Below are 22,497 nucleotides of genomic sequence, written 5' to 3'. Positions count from 1 at the left end.
AACTTTTTTGAAAATTTTAATTTAGTAAAAAATATCAGGTTAATGAGAGGGCAATATGCTTTTCTTTAACAAAGCAGTACAAGCCTTTGCATTTCTCTGATTGCATTTTAGAAAAAAATTGCATTTCCTGCAAGGTGCCTTTTTATTTATTTCTTTAATTGTAAACTGATTACATATCTCATTTTCAACTGAGGAGACAAGGCTTTTTTATTTTATTTTATTTTTTAAACTGGGTGTCTGCAGAGTGCTAGGATTTTCTTCTCCATCTCAGAGCTCTTTTAATTCACTGTTCACAGCCACATTTACATCTTAATTGCAGAGTTCACATTTAACAATATAGACAGCATAATGCTACTGGTAATTAAGCTTTTACTACCTGTTTTTATACAGTATTCTTAAGCATGGTCTTTTTTTTTTTTTGCTGCGTGAGTTCTGTTTCTAGAAACTTGTGTACATATAAAGCACACTCAGAAGCAATCGGATGCCTATCTTCAATATAGCTAAATACATGGGGGGAGGGCAGACACGACAAAATCGTGCCTGTCATTTTTACATTCTGAATTTTAATGTGGCTGTTCTATTTTAGTGTTTTGTTTCTTAAGGACCTAGAAAATCTGAGAGGGTTGAAAGAGTTGAGTTCTGATGTGGTGAATTTAACACACACTGAATATCTGAACTGTTTTATTTTGATCTCAGAGATTATACTATTTCTATCCCGAAAGACTTCAGACACAGGAGAGCTGAATTCCGTCAAAACCCTGGGTCTTTCAACTCCCCATAAGGTAGCAGATAACTCTCTTCCATAAATAGCTGGTATCTGTTTCAAATGTACATTTGGTAGCACAAAAAAATCCTATAGTTTAAAATAGAACCCAAATATACTCTTTATTGTCTGAGAATTAAAAACAGCCTATACACTATTGTAAGAGGAAAAACACTGTTCCTTCTTACATCATTTTTACACTTTTGACCAAGCCCCCATAATTTTTGTATATTATTATCGGTCTCACACTGCTTCCTGTAGGCCAGGCTGTGGGGTGAGATGCAAAATATTTCTGAGTTGATTATTTAAAACAAGCCAGGGGTGTTGTGAATAGAAAAGCCGATAATCTGTTCTTCACCTCAGTGCTAAATGTTCAGGGTGAAATCATTTATGTATGAGTATGTTCCCTGGTTCGGAAGCCTATATTGAAATAAGTATACACTTCAGGATAGTTTCAGTGCCTTGCTTCATGGTCTTCCCACAACAACTGTATGTCCATTTGATCAAAATATACTGATATTTAATTAAGGTGTTGGCTGCCCCAGCCCCAGCCCCTAGTCTTCCTCTCCAAACCTAGAGAGAGAAGGGACAATACACCATGCATTTATTTATCTTTTATTTACCTTTGCTTTAAAAGGCTGTGCGGACTGGAGAGAGAGAGAGAGAGAGAGAGAGAGAGAGAGAGAGAGAGAGAGAGAGAGAGAGAGAGAGAGAGAGAGAGAGACAGAGACAGAGAGAAAGAGAGAGAGAGAGAGAATAGAAAATGTTTACCCCTCTCCAACTGCATCCATGCACTCTTCCCTCTTCTGTACAGCTATGAAGCTACTACCTTCCACCCCAGAGGGCTCCACCAGTCAGTTCTTAGGCTGAAATCATGTCGAAGAATCTCTTATTTTATTTTTTAAATGCTCTTTATATTAGGACACAGCAAAGAAAGGTATCAGTAGAAGCTAATGAGAAAGTAGAGCGCACACACCAATCGTAATAATAAAAAGAAATAAAAAGAAGCTGCCCCGGCTGAGCACTCGATACACACAGTGAGGCAGGATAAACTTCTGCAGCACCTCTCGCAGAATCCGTCGGCCAAATTTATCGAATTGGCATGAGTTCTTCTTTGCAAAAACAAAATAGATCTGAGGTTAGAAAAACCAACAGCAATTCGCTCCGGTGTAGAGTGAGTTAAGTTAGTTATGGTAGGTATTTTTTCCCCTTTCTTTCTTTTCCCTTACTTTTTTTTTTTTTTTTTTTAAGCTTCTCGGGCGTGTGGGAGGGTAGGAATTAAAAGAATAAATACGGGAAAGCTGCGGCTCGCATGGGGCTTTTGCAGCCCGGCTGCAGCTTTGCCCACCGTGCTCCGGGCGTGCGCCCTGCCTACCTGCGGGCTGCGGCTCCGGAGGCCTCGCGTCGCCTCCCTCCTGATTGGGCAGCGGCCCCCCAATCAGATGCGCTCCTGGGCCGGTGGGACTGCATATGTAAAGCCCTACTTCATATTAATAAGCTCCAATCGGGGCTTTAAGTCCTTGATTAGGAGAGAGTGTGCGAGCCTCGGTCCCAACTGGCCGTGCCTATGGGCTTGTCACCGGGAGAACGCGCGTGTTAATTGCACCGGGCTGTGTCAAGGAAACTTTGATTTATAGGTGGGGTGCACAAATAATGGTTGCCGGGCGCACATGGATTCGGTAGAACTTTGCCTGCCTGAATCTTTTTCCCTGCACTACGAAGAAGAGTAGGTACCTTTTTTTTTCTTTCTTTTTGCAACTCGGCGTGGGGGGGGGGGCGGGTGGGGGTGCGTGTGTGCGGGAGCGTGGACAGGGCGGCGTGTGTGCACGCGGACCCACGTAGTGGCCTGGGTGTTTGGCGTGCGTGGGTGCTTGTTGGTGTCTGTCTGGTGCCTTTTGTGTGGAGGGTGATCTCCTAAATCAGTAAGTGGAGAATTGTTCTCTGACTACGGTGTTACCTTTGAGGCAGCCCTGTGACTGTCACTAAAACAGCTGGGTGACAGTCACTTCTCTTTCAGGTGCTAAGAATAGGCTCTGGGCACCAATGCTCAGTGAACTGTTAAAATGCATCTTTTACCCAGACCCATTTTCCTTAGGAAAGATGTTTTAAAATACAATATTCAGAATGATTTATACTACTGAGTGCTGCTTATGTATTTGCAGTTTGACAGATACTTGAAACTCCCTGTCACCCTTTACTGCGAGGAGTTAGAGGCAAAATTGTACATTTATTAATTCTCCTGCAGAGAACGATTTAGCAACTAGCCCAGTGCCGCTCAGAGCTAGGGTAATGGTATTTATGTGGTTAGCATTAAGTCAGTACTTAACTGGCAAATCAGTCCGTTAAGTAACATGAGATTGTCACACATTATAAATATTTAAAGGGGAGAGAACTGAAGAAGAAACATTAGTGACTTAAAAAAAAAATCTTCCCTTAAATAGGCAGTGTGCATGTCCTGGGTTTGGATTATGTATCATATTGTGTCCAGAAACATATAAAAAGAGCAGTATACTTCTTTAAATGCAGTTCAATCCTATTTATGAATACCTTCCTGGATAGTCTATATGTTTAGATTATTAAAGGTCCATGGGGAGTGAGTTGGAGTAGGGAAAGCAAACTGGGTATTCCCGTGTAAATGAATAGGTCATAAACTTAACTTCAACTCACTGTTTAGCTAGAATATCCCTCGATCACGAAGCTGTCAGTGGTCTCTTTTGCTTTCTGTTGAGTCAGTTAGATGGCTTTCGCATTACAGTAAACTGTTATAATTTTTAAAAGAGTGCTCTTGGCAAACCTTTCTCTTGATAGGTTGTGAAGGAAATAACAGAACTCTGGGCTCCTGGGCTGTGTGTTGGTGGTAGAAGTCCACTAACTGTCCTTAGTGGACTGTCCTTTCCTTTGCATCATAATTGAGAGATGAAAAGTGGCTAGCAGTCTCTCGTTGCCTGTGTGTGTTTGAGCGTGTGTGAGTGCACACACATGCACACACGCACACACTCTCACAGGAACTATTAGCTGAGACTGGGATCTGAAACATTGAGAGGCTGTCTCTGCATCTGTTTGAAACACTCGAGGGAAGAGCCAACCTTACAATGCTCAAGAATAAAAATGAAATACAAACAAAGGTAAGACTGCCCACACAAGTACAGTGAGAAGGTCGGTGCACCTGGGCTGTAGACTGGGAGAATGGTAATGTCAGTGAGAATGCCTTAAGCTCACCCAAATTCTGAACTTTGTTTCCTAAATAAATAATCAGAGCAAACTTTAAATATCCCTCCAAAGGGTTCATGGAAAAAGTAGTATCCTTGAATCTAACTTCTTATAGCTAGTTTGAATAATTAGTTAAAATAGGCTTCTTAGAGCAGACGTGTTTAAATGGAACCAGGGCACATTTCCTTTTGGCTTTGGCACAAGATTCAAACTAGCTCTTTCTATCTTTCTGTCTGTCTGTCTTTCTTTCTTCCTTCTTTCCTTCCTTTCTTTTTGGTTCAATTAAAAGTCATCTTTAAAAAATACAGATTTATTGTGTGGGTGCAGTTGTGATGTTTACGTGGTTCACTGGACAGACTGAAAGATCCAGGGCTGAGCAACGCATCTGCCTTTCTGTCTCAATTAATAAACCACAGAATTTATACATGCTATTAATATTCATAGTAATTGTGCCGGTTTCAACCCCATCACGTGTGTATACACTGAAATGAAACCTGAGTTATGCAGTTTCCAAGGAAAATATTGGACCATTTCTTCTTGGGAGGCTGTTAAAAAGATTCATGCAATTTATTGACCACCATTAAGAGATCTTAAAATGTTAACCTTTAACTATGTAAGTACATACATTTTTTTTTTATTTTAGGAAAGGCGCCAGCACTTTCAAGAACACAATGCTGTAAGGCTTGTTTCCTACTGAATAGCAGTAATAGCTGATAGCATAAATAGACGGAAATAATGTATCTGCTGGTTTTGACATATGTGTCTGTGTAATCATTCTAAATGAGTGCGCTCGTCACACGAATCCCTTTCAACCTCTGATTAAAATGTAACATTGACTACAGGATTATAGAGCGGACTTAATTTTACTGACTGTTTTAACAGTTGTCACAGCTGTTGGGAGAAGGCAATTGAAACACTCCAAAACAGACAAGAAGGGGAGGCAGCAGTTTAGGAAATTCCAGCTTGATTCTTGAAATCCAGACACTGAACATTTAGCAGTTTCATGTTTGTAAGGATCCCTGCTCAGAGCTATGCAAATTTTATTGTGTATGGTTTCCTGTGTTTCAGGGTGTTGATTTTTATTTTCCTCTCGGACTCATGTCTTCTCAGGAAAAGCTAACCTGAATTGAAATAGACTTCTTCCAAAGTGATACTATCATAGGGAAATGCAAAGAATAAAAATAAGAAAGAAACCTGTGTAGAATCATAGAAGCAACAGAAGCATAAATCGTAATAGATACTATGGGTACTATTTTTTTAAAGGGGAAAAAAATTAAGGAGCCTGCCTAAGTTCCTTTAGATACGACATAATTTGAGAGCCATCAAGAGGCATTTTAAGTTTATTTTTCTGAGGTAGAATACCCAAACTCTATAACTCAGAACTCACTACTTTCTGTATAAATATGTTGCAAACAGTTGAAACCTTAAAGGTAGGTGGTGTAGGTGGGGTCCTCAGACGATCTCGGTAATTTTCTGGAAAAGACAACCAACAGCAATTAGCATTCTTTGGCTGTAGATCCTTAACCTTGCCCAACACAAAACTGAACAGAATCTTCCTGGGTTTCTAAGAATTAAATAAGTATGGTGCATGTCCTAAACTATGTATGTGTATGGTGTGGATATGTATATGTATTTATAAATGTGTGTGTCCCCAAGTGATTTGTATTATGTAACTCATGATTTATTTTTTTTTCTTTTGAAGTAAGCAAAAAGGAATTTTCTTTTAAAGAGTTCCTGAGTTAATGTAATATATGTTGAATGGGAGTGGTGACGGGCACCTATGTTCTACGAGCCCTTTGTGTTAGAGTATGTATGTGGGTATTACCCGGTGCACATTTGGTAGTGAGTTTAAACAGCTTCCCATCTTAGCGAGGCAAGGGCGATGGTGGAGGCTTGTTCCTTCCTACAGTGATGGCCTCTTATCTTAATGTGCTTGTGGCTCTGAAGCTTTATTTACTGAACCTAGTGTGCCGCAGTGGTAATTAACCCATGTTATTAGCAAAGCCCTTGTGGATAGCCATTAATTCTCTTGCATGGATGATCATTTTTCCTGCATTTCCCACCAATAAGGTTTTGCTTTTTTTTAAAATATATACTCTGTGTTTATAGTGTTTGATATATTTCCTTAATTTAATCTGACCTGTAGTGCATAGTGGCTGTTTCTTGAAACATGGTATTGAAATTCAGCTTTTAAAATGCTAGCAAGGGGAAAGGATTTGTGTGTGTGTGTGTGTGTGTGTGTGTGTGTGTGTGTGTGTGTGTGTGTGTGTGTTTTCCCTGAAGTTGAGAGAGAGCAAAAGAGGGAAATTTAAATCTTAGGAGGAAAATAACATAGGAAATCACTTTTCACTTCAAATAGCCCAGACCTTAGAATATGTGATCAGTCGTGGCTTTGATTGAGGTTTTTTGATCAGATTTTTATTTAGTTAATAACACTTTAGGCATTTTTTTTAAAGTATTGAGCCAGCAGAAAAAAAAAATACTTGTGCTTCCTTGGTTGAGAAAAAAGATAAGGGCCGTCTCATTAGCTGGGCCATACTTTTGCAATTAATTTTCCATACCTGGTGCTATTCATCAAAGAGGGCAGCTAACTTCTCCAGGGTTCTGTTTAACAAGACATTAACGATACCTTCCTCCTGCCAGAAGTACAGACAAAGAAGGGGTGGATTCTTGGGGAGGTAGCACAATATCCAAATTGCAAGTCTGTCTGACTTGTGAAAAATTCCTCAACATGGCTTTTAGTGACTAAACAGACTAGACCTTTGTTTTGCAGGTCCAGCAATGTTCAGCATCTTTGTATGGTTCCTTAGACGGGGGTAAAATGTATAGTCTCTGGCCGATGCTTTACACACAAGTGGCCATTCACAGCAGTGATTCTTATGAAACCAATTAATAGCAAATAAACTTTTTAGATTTTCCCTGCAAGCATTTAGAAAGAAGATGAGAGTGTACTCAGGATCACAGGAGAACTTTCAGGTCATTGCAGCAGAGACGCTGTGCTCTGAGTCGGTCCTTAAGCAAATTCACAGAAGAGAGAAACAATACCAGGTTGATGTGTTACAGTGCAGGCGAGCTCCGGCCAAGCCAGCTCTCTGGAGAAAATCTTTGATTATGTTGGGCCAGTTTGTTCAGTTTTTATCTCTTATACACCCACTGGTATTGTATTAAATTGTCATTGTCCTAAAACACATGAGATAGAAATGAATTGCGCTTTTCTCTGCTCCCTGACAGTGAAATATTTCACCTCTCCCCAGTCATATTCCTGTGCGTTTGATAGTGCAGGGATGACACCAGGCGTCTCTCTCCGGCTTGCCATTCTTGCTGCATTTTGCATGTTTTGTCATTGATTATTCTTTTCTCCTGTGGCCACATCTCATGGATATAGATTATTGATACCATGTCTGATAAATAAATGCACATGTGGTCCTTTAAAATTACAAGTAGCCGCTAGGATGCATAGGGGGGATGTGTCTGTATGTTTAACTGCGTGTGAAATGCACATACATGTGGGGAGAGGGGTATATAGACAGTTTAGATATGTTAATATTATTCACAGGCTTTTGCCTAATAAAGTAAGTCTTAGGTGTAATGCATAAACAGTTAGTGGTCAATTAAATTTGCCAGGCATGGTTTTAACCCTGAATTCATGTTTTAGGTATTTATCAGGCTCAATTGGAAAAAGAATTGATTTGGCTATTATACATTGGACAGGTGAACAGGTAACCTAAAATGCACATTTTTTGTCTGATTTTAATTTTTAAAAATTATACTCACTTATACATTCAGCATCTAGTAACCATAAATAATTTGTAAAATAGGAAATCAACTGCTGATGGTAAATGCATAATTTAATGGGTTGAGGCCATATCCAGTAGAATATTTTGAAATAGCTCCTGGCTATATCTTTTCCTATACAATTGGCCTGACAAATGGATGTTACTAAAGAGCAGGGCAGCTCTCAAACAAATGTGAAAATGCGAATTTTTATCATTGCACTCAGTAAACATGTCATTTCCTTAATTTTTTTCTAAGAGGAAAAATGGATAAAATTAATAGGTGCTCTATATCTGTAAAATAAACCCTGGGTTTTATTTAATTCAGTTTTACTCTCCAAGGTAAATTTAGAATTCTGTGATTTTTTTTTTTGTTTTTACTTTCATAAATCTGTGTGTGTGTGTTGATAGAAAACATTCATGCAATTGCTTTTTCTAATCGTCTAATTCTTTTTCAAATTCATACATGCCTTAAAAGTTCTGGGCTCATTTCCTACCTTTATTTATTTGCATAACGCTTTATCAAATTCTTGCGCTTGTGTTTATGGAAAATTCCTGCTAGCCGCTCCTTTACTCCGAGACATCAGATCAGGGTCAGCCATCACTCTCTGAGGTGCTGAGTGACAGCCCTCTGCTCTTTGAAGGGCCTACCTGATGGTTTCTTCTCCTCCAAGTCCACATTAGACTTTCCCTTTCGAAGATTTTAGGAAGCCTCAGCTAATGAAACAATTTCCAGTCGGACTTGTTCCCGGCAGATTCTTCCCACGGTGGCAGTTGTTTCTTTTTCTCTGACATTTTGAACAGTATTTTTATTTATTTGTTTATTTTTAGTATTTTGCCAGTTTTCGTAAACTATTGAAAGGATCTAGATTTTTGACCATCACATATGGGTGTATTGCACATATTTCTCCTTTTGATTTCTGAATGATATTTTTGAGTGTTTGGAGGGAGCTGGCATTATATATTTTAATTTCTTCAAATAGTATGCACCACAATTTGTGGCAAGGCCTCTGTATTTGGAAGGCAACTTGTTAAGTCAAAGCAACAAAAGAAAGGTACAGTTATTTAGAAATTGGGTTTTTTTCACTGGCTCTTTGAATCTATTTCACTACACTAGCAAAGATCTATATGTGCACTTAACTATAGATTGTACCATACAATGCTGTTAGAGTACTGAACAAAACACTGTCTTTGATGTTTAAAAATCTACCACATATTAAAGTGTAAATGATTATCAGGACTTTGTGTGAGATTAGGTTGTGTGCTAACGCAAGAACCTAAACATGAATTTATATTTTAATTGTATGAAGCTATTATCATCATGAATGTGCTTTTTCCTGTGGCCTCCAGTGCAACCAAACCGCATGCAGAATTTCCGTCACCAGGACTGAAGAGATCTCACGTGTAATACACACTGGCAGCGCGTACCTAGCCAAAGAAAACAAATTAATATTGGGTACGCTGAGGGCTGCCAGGCACATCACAGGCGTGTCAATTTAACTTCGCTTCATCATCCACCTTCCCCACAAACAGTTGGCTAGGATGGTCCTAAATATAAGGAAAGAAAGCAATAAATTCTCACTTATATCAGAGATAGGATGGGTAAGGTGAAGGTGATGAGAGCCAGGCTGCCTCCTGGCCTCTTGTTTAAGACTAACCATAGGGATTATAGACTACATGGATGGTAATGTGTAGTTCATTCAAATCTTTCCAGCAGCCTGTGAGATGGGGAGCATCTTGGAGGTGGTAAACCTTCATTACTTGTATTTGTGAAACAAATAACAAAAAAATCAAAATTATGGAAAATCCTCAGGCTCCTGGGAAGGCTACTCCGAATAGCATCTCTTTTTGTGGAGCTTTTGCCTACGTTTTCTCAAAAAGTAAATTAAAAACCTCCTGTTCTCGCTTCTTGTATGGCTTAGTCAATGTGCAGAGAAACATTTAAAACTAAGTCAAGAATTTATGCACAGACAATAAGCAAAAGCTTGCTGAATTCTACCCCTGACCCCTGGGGTCAGAATGAGATCTTGGCAAATGATAATTCTCTTTTATTATTTACTCCACAAACATTTTGCCCATTTGTTCAGTGGCTTTCGAGAATTTAAGAAAAGGCTTGCTCAGTCAATCTATGTTCCCTTTCCTCTTGATACTCACGACTAGTTAAAATGTTTTCCCAGGTATGCCTTCCAAGTTGATCATACACAAGAGTCACGAGAATTTCCTTAGCTTGGGAAACATGAAAAAGCTTATATACAAACTTAGAAAAAAAATATCATAGGAAAAAATAGCAGAGGTTCTCCTGCTTTTTCAGGAGAATTGTTCAGTTGTGAGCGCTTCTCCAAATGCCCTTTGCCTTCCTTAATTCCACATTCTTGTAATACATTAGCTCTCCCCCAAACCCAAAGATGACTATGCTAAATGGCATTCATTTTTACCCCAAATGCAAGCATATTGTAAAGAAGCTTTCCTGGCAGCTGCTCGTTTGTCAAAACAGATGCAATAGTTAGAGAAGGACTGTTGTATCTGCAATCAACAGCTCATGATCAGGGAAAGAGAATGGGAGTCATGCCTTTCCTCTAGGAGGAGGTGACGGTACACAGTGGGTGCTAGACCCCATGAAATGACAGAGCATCTTTCTATCTGTAGACTTGACTGAGACCTGCCTCATCAGTTATAGGAGCATAGGGTCCCAGACCGGGAAGCCACCATCAGCTGAAGGGTACTGGGTTGCATGCTAGGAGATTCTTCCTATTGGAGTTTAGACAGCATCAAGATTTGACCTCAGATGGATGCATGTGGCTGACCTCTCTGCTCCCTCTTAGCACCTTGGCCAAGGAAAGTGAGGCACACATGGGCATTTTATAGACACAAGCTCCTGCATTCTTTCCTATGTACAAGGATGTCTTGTAACCCCGTTGTTCCAGAACATTTCAGAATTCTCTCGTGTTCTAGAAATGTCACTGTCGTTTCTCATGCCTCCAAAGTACTACCTGAAAACCAAGGCCTGCTCTCAATTTCTTTGGACCATGACCTGGTGGGAGGCCTTTCCAAGATGAAAGTGAAGAATTAAGCTCCTGGATGACATGTCTCTTTTTTTTCATACCATTTATAGTGAACACATCCAGTTGGTTAAGTCTGAAGAAATAAAAAAAATAATAATGTGGGGTAGAAAGTCCCACTCAAATTGTATTTATTTTTTTTCTTATTTCCTTGTATTGAACAAAACTTTAATGTCTAGAGCATTTATGAGGCTTTTAATGATTAGAAAATCTGTCCTGAGATGTGGTTACCAAACATGACAGCATTACTTTCTCTCATCTTCAGTTTCTAGTTTCTTTGATGTCTATTGTCTTCTTTTGCTTGCCTTGTAGAACTTCTCTGCCTCCAGTGGAGGGAGGGGATGTGCCTGGTAGGTCTAGTGTTTTCTGAACATTTCCCTCTCCATTCCTAAGACATACACCTATTTAAAAAAAAAAATCTGTTTCTTTCCATTTGTTTTGCTAAAGGACCATGCTGCTTGGTGAAAGGGTACCAGAGTCACCCTGCCTACTTGTTCTGTGCCCTTTATTTTCTCTGTGAATTCCAAGGAGATTGCCTCCAACACCTCCCATTTGTTTTGTTTTTTTTTTTTGTTGTTGTTTTTTCTTTTTGTTTTGTTTCCCGAATATTCTACTTGAGTGCTTTTATAGTGTTTTCTGATGGTTGTCAGTTTGGGATACTGGCTGCTGACATTTTTGTTAAGTTAATGTCACAGCAGAAAAACCAATGGCAAAGTGGAATCTGGCTCCAGCGTGTGGAAGATACAACTTGTATTTGATTGTGTGTAAATACAGTTCGTTAGCTGGGGGCTTATCAGATAGCATGGCAGAGGGAGAGAAGAGCAGGGCAGACTGTTTTCAGTAACCACGCTGGCTCGCACTCCAGATAAGATTGGGAGAGCTTTTTACAAAATGCTGATAGGTTTGAATAAGAAAAGAATAATCTCTTTCAGTGGCACCAGCTTATCGGAATGAAGTAAAATGCCAGCACTTTTACATTAGCAAAAGTAAATGTTTTAGACACTCTGTGCCCCCTTTCTTCCCATTCAAGTTAAATAAGGAGGGGTGCTTTTGAGTGTGAGCTAATGAATAGAAGGATTTATTACCTTGACTAAATTACAAGGGAATGTGTTGATAAAGGAACCCACGGCATCCACAGCAGACTCTTTGATAAGCAGGTACACGGATGCTGTTGTCCATTCTCTGGAGAAATTAGCATGCCTAACTGGCTCTGGCTCGATTAAACACCATTTCTATGTTCCAAGATGCAGTTATGCTCTGTGTCGACTGAGGCTCCTTGCTTTCTTAGCTGATGAGTGACAGGCATTTGAAACTTTAGCTTATCAGACTTATAAAATGATGTGCAAACAGTTAAGTTCAGGGACTGCGTGAGTGTGTTATCAGCTGTGTTGAGCCAGATAGGTCATATGTACATATACATATACATATACATATACATATACATATACATATACATATACATATAAAGCAAAACCAAAAATAATTAGTGGGGTGACATTAATTATAAATTTGGGGTGCTTTAATGAAAAGATAAATGTTTTTGTCAAAAAAATAGTCCATTTTAATGTACCCTTCCTTACTGTAGGGAGGGGATCCTGGTTTGGCTTTTAATACAAACCATTAACTTTCCCAATTGTACCATTTTCTCGTCTTTGTAATTTGATGCCTACAAATAATTTGGCGTATTCAGATTTGATAAATGGTAGTGCAAGATCAGAGTGATTGATTTTGGATTACTATTGATTACTCTCAATGAGATCACTGTGACACACTCGAATCAATAGTCTTCGATTAAGTGAGGCACCACTGTTCCATATGTCCCCCCAGCAGCGGGGGACTGAGGGACAGAGTGTTCGCACACTGATAAATTGACAAAGCGTTGAGGCTTTAAACAGCCCTTTGTTCAGCACTAGTTTCTTAAAATATATTTCACTGGAAAGTTCGTTTTTTGCAACTTGGGGCCTTTCTGTGAAAGAAAGGTCGTCAGTTTAAGGATTATTAAATTTTAACTAAAAACAACTGGGCTCCATTTAGGTGTGAAATCATTTAAGCACTTACTGCCGGCAACCTTCATGCCTCTGAGCTGTCTCTCAAAGGTTCCGTTCTTTTATGAAGATGTCAATTGTAAACATAAAAATGCATGGCTGGAAATGGAATGGTTTTAAGATTCAAAATGAAATAAAAATTTCTGCCCGAGGAAAGCACTGTAATCAAAATAAGGTAGTCTTAAGTCTGCTCAGTAGCCGCCATGCTCCTCCGGAGCGGTGCTGGAGGGTGGCAGCAGGTACCTTGATCAAGCGAGGCTGCTGGATTTCCTCCCCTCCTTGTCTGAAGGGGATGGCATCTCCAACACTACACAGACAGAGCATGCTAAGTGTTGTTTGATCTGCAAGCCGCCAGCACTATGGGTACCTTGGAATCTTTCTGTCACAAGCAAACTTTCAAAGTCATTGGGGGTTGGGGGAGTCCATGTTTCCATTCCTTTTAGTGAAGTCGCTCAAGGAGAAGATGTTTCTACCATCTTCAGCCCTTGTGCACTGAGCACAGGCTATGTAGCCTTGTGGTCCTATGTGGCTAAGAGTGAAAGTTCTTGTATAAGCTGGTTGGTTGCTGACGAGCTCTTGACACTGGCCTGTGCACCCAAGGCTCCGGTAGGTAGGTTGCAGCCCTTTTGTTTTTATTTTGTTTTCTTTTGTTTGTGATGCCGTGGGTCAGACCTAGGGCTAAGCAAGCACAGGCTATCAAGGACCCTATCACTGGAGTATCCCACTCCTCCAAGTCCAGCTGCAACTTTCAACATTGGTAAGTGCTATGATTTTGATAAGAAATTTTAAAAACAAACATTGAAAAATTAGCAAAAAAAAAAAAATCAAAGCAAAGGTCAAACTTTCAAATTGTGAAATTACCTGTAAAAACATTAGAGTATTTTTCATTTTGCATGGAAATAATCTAATGAGGGTTCTAATTATATTAGGAAGAAGTATATGAAGTTTCTATTTGTAGGTCAAAAAAATGATCAAATATCAGCAGTTTTGTGTGATCCAGCCCAATAACTGAATTTATTTCTATGCTGTTCATATTCTGTAGTCAAATTGGAAATGACAATAGTCCTTATTCTCTGATGGCTGTAGCAGAATTTGGGAGACCCATGATTTCTGCCTTCTACACTGAGAAGCCTATTGTAGCATTATTTTAGCAAATGCGTTTCTTTGGTGTCATTAGAGAGAGTAGCCATGTACGGTGACTTGTATTCCGAGTGGAAAGGGTTTCTTTAGTATTTGTCCTGTGGGAACAAGGCTGACTATCCTGAGAATGAATTTGTGCAAATTTTTCTCTGGTGAAGCCGCTCTCGCCCATTTCCCTCTCGTACACAGAGCATCAGGCAGAAAGTGACGCCCTGCAAAAGCATGGGACAAATGGTTTCAAAGGAAATGGAGGAAACTGCCAGTGCCTCTGATGGTTCGCCCTCAGTGTTCTGAGACCCCTTCTTCCCCAGAGCAGAACAAAAAGTTTTCCATTAAGTGAGCAGACCCTCTGAGGGCATGGGGGTCCTCAAGCTGATGCTGAAGCTTCAAGTGCTTTTGTTGGCCTTAGCACTGACAAAAGGGTTTGCAGAGATGTTCCAAAGTGATCCCAAGGCCACCACCTGACCCCCTGGATGTTGGTCACCTGTCAGGCTGCCCTGCACTGGCCAGGAGGAGCTCTCTGCACCCACCTATGGGCAGCAGCAGGCTCTGCAGGGACATGAAGGGCTTTGAGACCACCAGTGGACCTGTGTAAGACAAAGGACATCTTCATATGAGGTCACGTCAGGACTGGGTGAGTTTTTCTGCCTTTGGGTCCACAACCATTTATAACTTGTTCCACAGCACAGAGCAGACAGGGTCTCTTGGATCTTTTTTTTTTTTTTTTTTTTTGAATGACTGACTGCCTTTGCCTGGGCCCCTTGTCAATCTTTGAGTTTTCTTTACTCTTGTTCTCCCCTGTCTGTGACATGGATTAAATCTATTGCTGCTACCAAAAAGAAATCATTTCACTTGCTACTGGACATATGCAGCTCAGGGATCACAGCCATGGTGGGAAGTGTCTGTGTGTCTGTGTGTCTGTGTGTCTGTGTGTGTGTCTGTGTGTATATGTATAAATACACATATATATGTATGTGTGTATATATGTCTACATATATATGTTCCAAATTCATTTTGAATATAAAATTCCATGAATGCAGTGCAGACTACTTTAAAATAATGGTTTAAAGCACAAATTCTACTGGTAAAGACACAGAGCAGCCAGTGATGATGTAAGATGTCTGTCACATATGACTAGAGTGACTCTGACCCCCAACTACACAAACACCATATTTATATCAGTTTTACCAAAGACATAAAAGCTCAAGGAACTAAATAGCCAAGAAAGTTTACCCTTTCTGTGGAAAAAGACCTAGTGATTTAATTATTTTAGTGGTAGAAAACTGGAGACACCAGACCCTGATTTGCAGCAGTGGCTGATTTTGTAGGATCCATTCCACGACTTTCTTTCCAGTCCTGGGTGGGCAGTAGCTCTTGTCCCTCTTCTCTGTGAGCAGGATGGAATGGATTCCTCCCAGGCAACATGGGCCACAGCCCATCAGCAGCCTGCCAGTCATCAGCAGGTGTGAACAACATAAAACAGGATTAACACTGAACTGCAGTGTGTACTAAAAACAGAACCCCTGCCTTGCTTTGAGAAGGGCAGGAAGAAATGGGAGACGGAGCCATGTGGGACCTGTGTTCCTTGTTGCCCCAACAGTGCTCAATGGACTATGTAGATGCCTCTGTTTAGGGCAGAAAAGACAAGCAAGGAACATGTGCTCATTCTCAATTTCTCTCTTTTCACACCATACACTCAACGCTTAGGGAGTAAAACCTTTTAGGGACTTTTTGGAGGTGATAAAAAGTAAAGCAAAAGTCATTAGTTGAGTCAGGTTGGCAGGTTAATATTACAGAGATATTTCTTCCAAATTAAAAGTCGATGGATAGTCATTTGGTGTGGTCTTTCCGGCTTCTAAGAAGTTCTACTGACTGATTATTCTGTTATTTTTATGTTTAAGTGGATTACTTGACTTATAATTTTTCCAAAGTGAAAAACCTGCAAATAAATAAAAGGAAAAATAGAATCCCCATTCTTATAATGGTTAAAAACAAACAAGTGACTACTTAGGAATGAGAAAGCTGCCAATAAGAACAATTGTGAATGTAGGGTTCTATGTGAGTTAGGAAGAGCAACATTGCAAGAAATTTATGCCATTTGGGTGACGTATACAGTATTTTGTTTTGAACAGAGAAAAGTCACACACATTACAGTATAATAAACCTAGTTTATTTTGTATGTTAGAATAAACTTGACATATCTGTTTCTTTGGGGGGATTGAAACTAATTAGTATTTCAAAACGTTAGCACTTGGTCACATTCAGTAAGGCATGTGAAATAAGGAAATAGCAAGGTGATTAGTTGGAGAAATACTGTTGTCTGTACACATGCATATACTGTACACAGGAACACACATAAACCTTTAACATGAGCAAACACAAGTTTTCTGCATGTGTGTGCACTACCATTACACGACTCCCCAGGCTATGATGTTTATAAGACTACACTGTTCAACAATATCACATGCACGGATTTAAAATGCTTTTCAAAAGTCAAAGGTCAAAATTCAGACAGTCAGTCCATCTTGGGTTCCCCAAAATGTTCCCCAGCTTTCTTATCGTCTGTGTCCACATTTTAAAATAGAGCTAGTGACTTGTTCCTTCGCCTTTTGTTCTTTTTTTTTACTTATTTTTTTAAAAATTAAATAGTGAATTTTCTTTCACTATTTAAATTTGACTGTAGAAGTTGTATTGCCTGATAGTTTGAAAATAGCAGCCTTAGTATATATGTAATTTGCAAGGAACTTCCAAGTCATTAGAAGCTATGTAAATTCTGAAAGTTACATTATTTTTTTTTTAAATTTTGAGGCAGGGTTTTGTCACGTATCCGTGAGTGTCTGTGAACTCACTTTGAAGGGCAAGGCGGGCTTTGAACTCACAGATGTCCACTTGCCTATGGTCCAAAGTGCTGAGATTAAGGATGTGCACCACCGCCCCCACTTAAAAATTACATTTTAATTTCCAAGTTATCATATTGCCTAAGAAGGTAGCTTATTACAATTTGTCTTTTAATGTTTCTTTCCCTCAGAAACACCCTTTCTTTTCTGTTTATGATTTTAAACACTCTGTTAGGAATGCAAACTAGTTGGAGGCTCATAACCGAATGGTAGCTAGTGGAATGGGGATTAGAAAATACCAATTTAAAATTAATTTTCAACATGTGTTCTTTATATCCAAATGTTTAGTATTGAATCCATAGCATATAGTAACTTTTCATGTCACCTCAAAAAAAGGTTATTTTTACTCCTTTGCACTTTTTTTTAAGTCGTTAAGGTTTGGGGTCCTGTTTTGAGAAAGGCTGTATGTGCACAGGTGCAGTCCTAGTCCCAGAATTCCTGGACGTAAACGATAAAAGGACAGAATGGCCATGGGTGCACATAACACATTCTAAAGTGAGACTTTTTGTACTCAGTCCTGTACAAATGGGAGTCAGTTTACATTGACCTACTCTCAGCTAGGCTCTTCATCCAGCATTCCTGCACAGCCGCCCTTTACACCTCCCCAAGCCAGGGATTTCAATTTGCTTAAGGACTTGAAGATTGAATTCAAAGCTGTCCTCTCCCTTTGCAGTGTGTGCTCCTCAGATGCATTTTGCCTATTTATTTATCTATTTTTCTGAAGATGCAGCTTGCTTTGCCTCAGGTCATTAAAATTATTGTCTTCCATATCTATAGATGTTTCCAGTGAGATGATTAGTCAACTTAGGTGGTAAGATTTACTGTGGCATCGCAGAAGTTTACAGAAGGGTCAAATCATGGTACCACTGTGCCATTGCCAGTCAGAATGTGCCAGAGACATCTCGGGAGAGTTTTTGTCAAGTGCTTATGCTCAATTAAAATTTATACTCCGTGCTACTGAGTGCCTGTCTCATGATAGCTCAGGGTCAGTGTGGCCAGCTTTCCTTGCAACTGCTATGTAACAGAATGTTTTACGTGGAACCGTGATGTAGGATGGGAGACTTTAAAAAGGAGGTGAGGCTTTTTCAGAAAGAACACCAGACACATAAACAAAGGATTGTGTCCATTTAGGCATCGCCAATATTTTCCGCACCACCACAAAGCTTACCTTTGTGTAGTCCTGTACCCAAGAACCTCCTGTCTATTTCCTCTTCATTTGTGTTTTGTTGCAAAAATATTTGTGAAAATGTGCAATTTCTCCACAATTTCCCCTACTCTTCCCCTTCACTCCCCTGGAATCCTCTTCACTTCTTAAAGCTGAGATGGAATATTTTGGAAGGATACGTCCTTCTCTACACACACTGCCAGGATGTACCCCAAAGCCTTCCCCAGAGGTCTCTAAGAATGAAAAGAACAAAAACAGAAAAGCCACTAACAAAGCAGCAGCATACAACATCAGGGCTTGCTGGGTTGGGGTGGGGTGGTGGAAGAGAGAGGATGGTAATTTACGATTCTTCTGTATTGCTGTGAACAATTTGCCCACGCCCCACTTGCACCCCACCCGTGAACTCCACGGCGTTCAGCTTTAGATGATGGTAATGTACCTGGAAGGAAAAGGCAGCCCATGCCCAGGCAGGCTGCATCAGACAGGGCGCCTTGCCATCTGGCCCACCTGCTGCATGCATGAGTCCATCTGGTGACTGCAAGAGCTCATTGTAGGCCTCTTCTGAGGAACACTGGGGCTGAAAAGCAGGCAGTGTGAATTATTTAAGTAGCTGGTATAAATAAATAGAGGGAAGGGGGGAAGAATAATAAGGGAAGGGAGGAAGAGAACCTGCCCCCTCCCTTTGTCTGTAGTTCTGGAATGTTCTAATACTTGAAAACATCCATTTACATGTAGATTTGGGTGTGGAGATCACGGTGAAGATTACACACCAATGAGATTTATCTAGGTTTAGATAAAACTTCAGATCACTTTGCACCAAAGATAGTGAATCTCAAAGAATTCAGAATCAGTAAAACTGATAACGTATGGTGTATTTCAGGCATCCATTCGAAGGGGTAAAGCTACTGTTTGTCGTTTTAGGAACAGATGGGTTTTGTTGGGGCGTGGGGGATGGGGACATGTGTTTGACTTTTTAATTATAATTGATAGAATTCAGAATTTTTTCTGCTAGATTGAAAAGTGAGAAAAAATTATGTTAATTTGATTTATGTATGTGGTCAATCAAAACTATTTTAGTTAGGTACAGTTCATTTTACTGATTGGGTATATGAATTAGTAGATTATATTAATAGATCCTAAATGGGAAATAAAAGTCATCAGACAGAAATCTGTGCTTAACTCTGAGTTTTGTGTTTAGATTAAACAAATAGGTTCACACAATATTCCTTAGCACTGTGATTAATGCAAAAATGAAATAATGAAATCATAAGCCAGGGTCCAGTGAATTGCTTATATTCAAGCTGAATATTGAAGTAAGGAAAGCCTGAGCAAAATGGGCTTGAAAGGCCTCGTGGGCATCATTGTATACATGACAGTCATTTTCTGAGGTTGTGACTGTCACAGAGTCTAGGAGGAGCTGGTTTGTACAAAATGGCCGTAAGTTATACATGAAAGGTAAGGGGTATGTCTAGGATTGTGGTGTCAGAGTCATGCCGAGGGTGGAATTGTTTTCCAGTGAGGGGGGGAAGACTTTATGCTTCTTTGGAGCTAATATCTATTTTCCCTTCTCATTTTTTACATTAGTGAATGGATAGTATAGATAAAGAATGTTCTGTGTTTTGCCCAGCCTATTCCTCCTCCCCCCCCCCCCGCTGATGAACCTGTGATGAGATTGTGGGAAGGTAATGGGCGCGCTGGTGCCCCCCTCCCTCTCACAGTTAGAAAGGCACTAGATGCTGGATGCTCGGGGATAGACCAGACTCCTCAGTGTTGTCCTCTTCCATTCTCTATTCAGCTGAAAAGTAAACTTAAGTCAGCTTCTCCCCACCAGTGAAGCTCCAAGTTATTGTTTTTGAACATAAGCAATTTTTGTATCTATAGCCAAATAGGTACAGAAATAATTTCCATAGTCAATTATAAAAGTAAGTGGTGACCTCCTTTGTTTTAAAAGGGATTTTATGGTGATTGATTTACAATCATCTCTTTCCAAAATCTTCTGGGAACTTCCTCTTCCTGTCTGCCTTTGAGGGGCTCTAAATAAAATACTGTCTTCAGTCAATAGCTGAAAATGCACAGCTAGTTCAGGCAACAAGTCACCTCTTACCTAGTCCACTTGGGCCTCACACTTCCTCCTGTGCCCATCCTTAGCACTCTGCCTTTGTGAAAAGAAATCCCGTCCCTCTCCACATTCCATCTACTGAGAATTCATAGGAGATGCCTCTGACTGTTCTGATACCAACGTTTACTGGGAAACTTTCTTGCTGCGCTGCTGAGAAAATGTCCCAGCAGGCAGAGAAAATAACTGACAAGAGGCCACACCAGTGGTAGTCCTTGACTGTGAGGGAGGGGGTTGACTCAGTGCTCCCAAGACAGTTTCAGGGAGCACCACAGATAGTTCAAGGCTCCCCACACACACAGCATTGGTTTTTCTGAACTATTAGTTCTGGGAGAACTCTTGATTTTCTGAATATTCCTTTAATTGCTTTGTATTCACCAAGACTTCCTTGTACTGATTTCAAAGTTTTACCTTTTTATTTAAAATGCAGCCTCCCAGACTCCAGCTTTGTTAATAGTATGACAAAAGGATACTGAGTTTCTCTGACCTGGGTGGGCCTGGGACAAATCCCAGGGGATGATTTTGTCATATCAGGTATGCTTGTCTCAGTGGTAGCTAGGACATATAAGACTTTGTTATCTTAAGATCACCTCAAAGCATATTTGTTTCAACAAGGGGAGTCTAGAATGTACTCATGTTCATGGAACGACAATGGGAACTTCACCCCTGAACAACTGGCAGCACACTTTGCCTGCCAGGACCAACCCTTCTAACATTTTACAGTTTTCCCCTTTGAGTCTAGTAAGAGTCAAGATTATAACCTGGGTGTGGACTTTGTTTTTATTTGATTATGATGTTCATGGGGGATGTTATTTAGAAGCATGAGTGTTGTCTGTTAGAGAAAGCCATGAACCCAAATATTTGCTAGGAATTTTAAAAGAAAAAAATATTATCATTTCTCAAGAAGACACCCAGCAGGTTATTAATTAGTGTTGTGACTTACTTTTACAGAATGCTGACTTTGTAATTGTGGAGTAAATTGGTAAGTCTTTTTGATATCATGAAAACTAAAATAAAGAAAGAAAATGAAGGCTAATAAAAGACTCTGTGCAACACAGGGTAGATTTCAAAAGGAAACCGTCTTCTGCAGTGGTTCCTCATGGGATCTGCCATTGACAGTTCAGTCAGATCAGCTGCACTTATGGTGAGCTAGCCGCTTGAAGCACAGGTTCCCCACACAGTTATAGTGTTATTAATTATATGGATAAGAAGCAAACAGCATCCGCGGTACTTAATAGCTCCCCATAAAGAACTTCATTACCTTGTTCACTGGGAAGAAGAGGGGTGTAATAATGAATCTCAGGGAATTTTATGGCCGTATAAGTGGGGAGGGGAGGTGACCATGTGGGGTTTCCCAAAAGCAAGGACAATAAATAGAATGGCAATACTTAAGCAATAAAGACAGTGTGTCATGGTCATCTTTGGCTTGGGGATGTCTCAATAGCCCAGGCTCAGTGCCAGGTTCCCTTATTGTCTTAAAACATATTGGTAATGTTGACTTCTATTTGATGGGAGAGAATCCTGCTAAGAGGCCACTAGGAAAGCAGTGCAGATGAAAACAGCAGCATATGTACACAAATGGATGGAACATCAAGAAAACTACTGCTACCATTTCTGGGGGAGCTCTTTCAGGTTGTTTGACCATTTATGGTTGGTCTCAGGGTCCAGCCTGAATGCATATTGGATATCAGTTTTAAAAATAATATGCTTTATTAGGGGACCAAGGTTGAATGGTACTCACTGTAGGTTCAAAAGCGAGAGAAATTAATGCCTCTGCTTAAAGTCCGTTAAACAAAAAGTGCTTGGCAAGGCTGTGCACTCCATAAATATTCCATGGCCTCTCCCCACCACTTTGCTCTTAATAACGGGGTTGTTAGTAGCACTAGAGGGGAAGTACAAACTGAGATTTCACTTCTCAAAGCCAAATTAGCTTCTTACCTCAACCGACAAATTCCGCAGGCGAAATGAGTCATAATAAGGATTAGTCAGGGAGCTCGAATTGAACCTATTTCTTGTGCATGTGTGCGTCCTTATCAGTCTCCCACTACTTATAATTGCCAGCTTCACTTTCCAAAATTAGCAGTGGGGAAAGCAAGGCAGAGGCAGAAGCCTAACTGCTTGCCGGCTCCTGACCTGCCTAGAAAACTGGGGTGAGAATATGGTGATGAGAAGCCAAGAGTTGGATATCATCACTGAGAGAACTATTAAAACAAAAGTAGTCTTCCTCTACTCTATGTGTGTGTGTTGCCTGCTTGTATTTGTACCCTGTGCATGCAATGTCAGTAGGAGGCCAGAAGAGGGCTTCAGATCTCCTGGAACTGGAGTTACA

General features: G+C 40.1%; 1 protein-coding gene across 1 annotated transcript in view; it reads left to right on the top strand.

Annotated features, from left to right (window-relative positions):
* The first annotated feature begins 2,433 nt into the window (after positions 1-2,433).
* Esrrg (estrogen related receptor gamma) overlaps positions 2,434-22,497 on the top strand; it is a 210,826-nt gene continuing 190,762 nt past the window's right edge. Inside the window, exon 1 of the mRNA XM_027418726.2 lies at positions 2,434-2,489. Within this exon, the coding sequence (XP_027274527.1) occupies positions 2,434-2,489 (56 nt within the window). The remainder of the gene's footprint in view (positions 2,490-22,497) is intronic.

This window comes from Cricetulus griseus, chromosome 5 (genome assembly GCF_003668045.3).
Source record: "Cricetulus griseus strain 17A/GY chromosome 5, alternate assembly CriGri-PICRH-1.0, whole genome shotgun sequence".
Classification (NCBI taxonomy): Eukaryota; Metazoa; Chordata; class Mammalia; order Rodentia; family Cricetidae; genus Cricetulus; species Cricetulus griseus.
The sequence above is the reverse complement of the archived record's forward strand: the minus strand, read 5'-3'. Positions and strand labels throughout refer to the sequence as shown.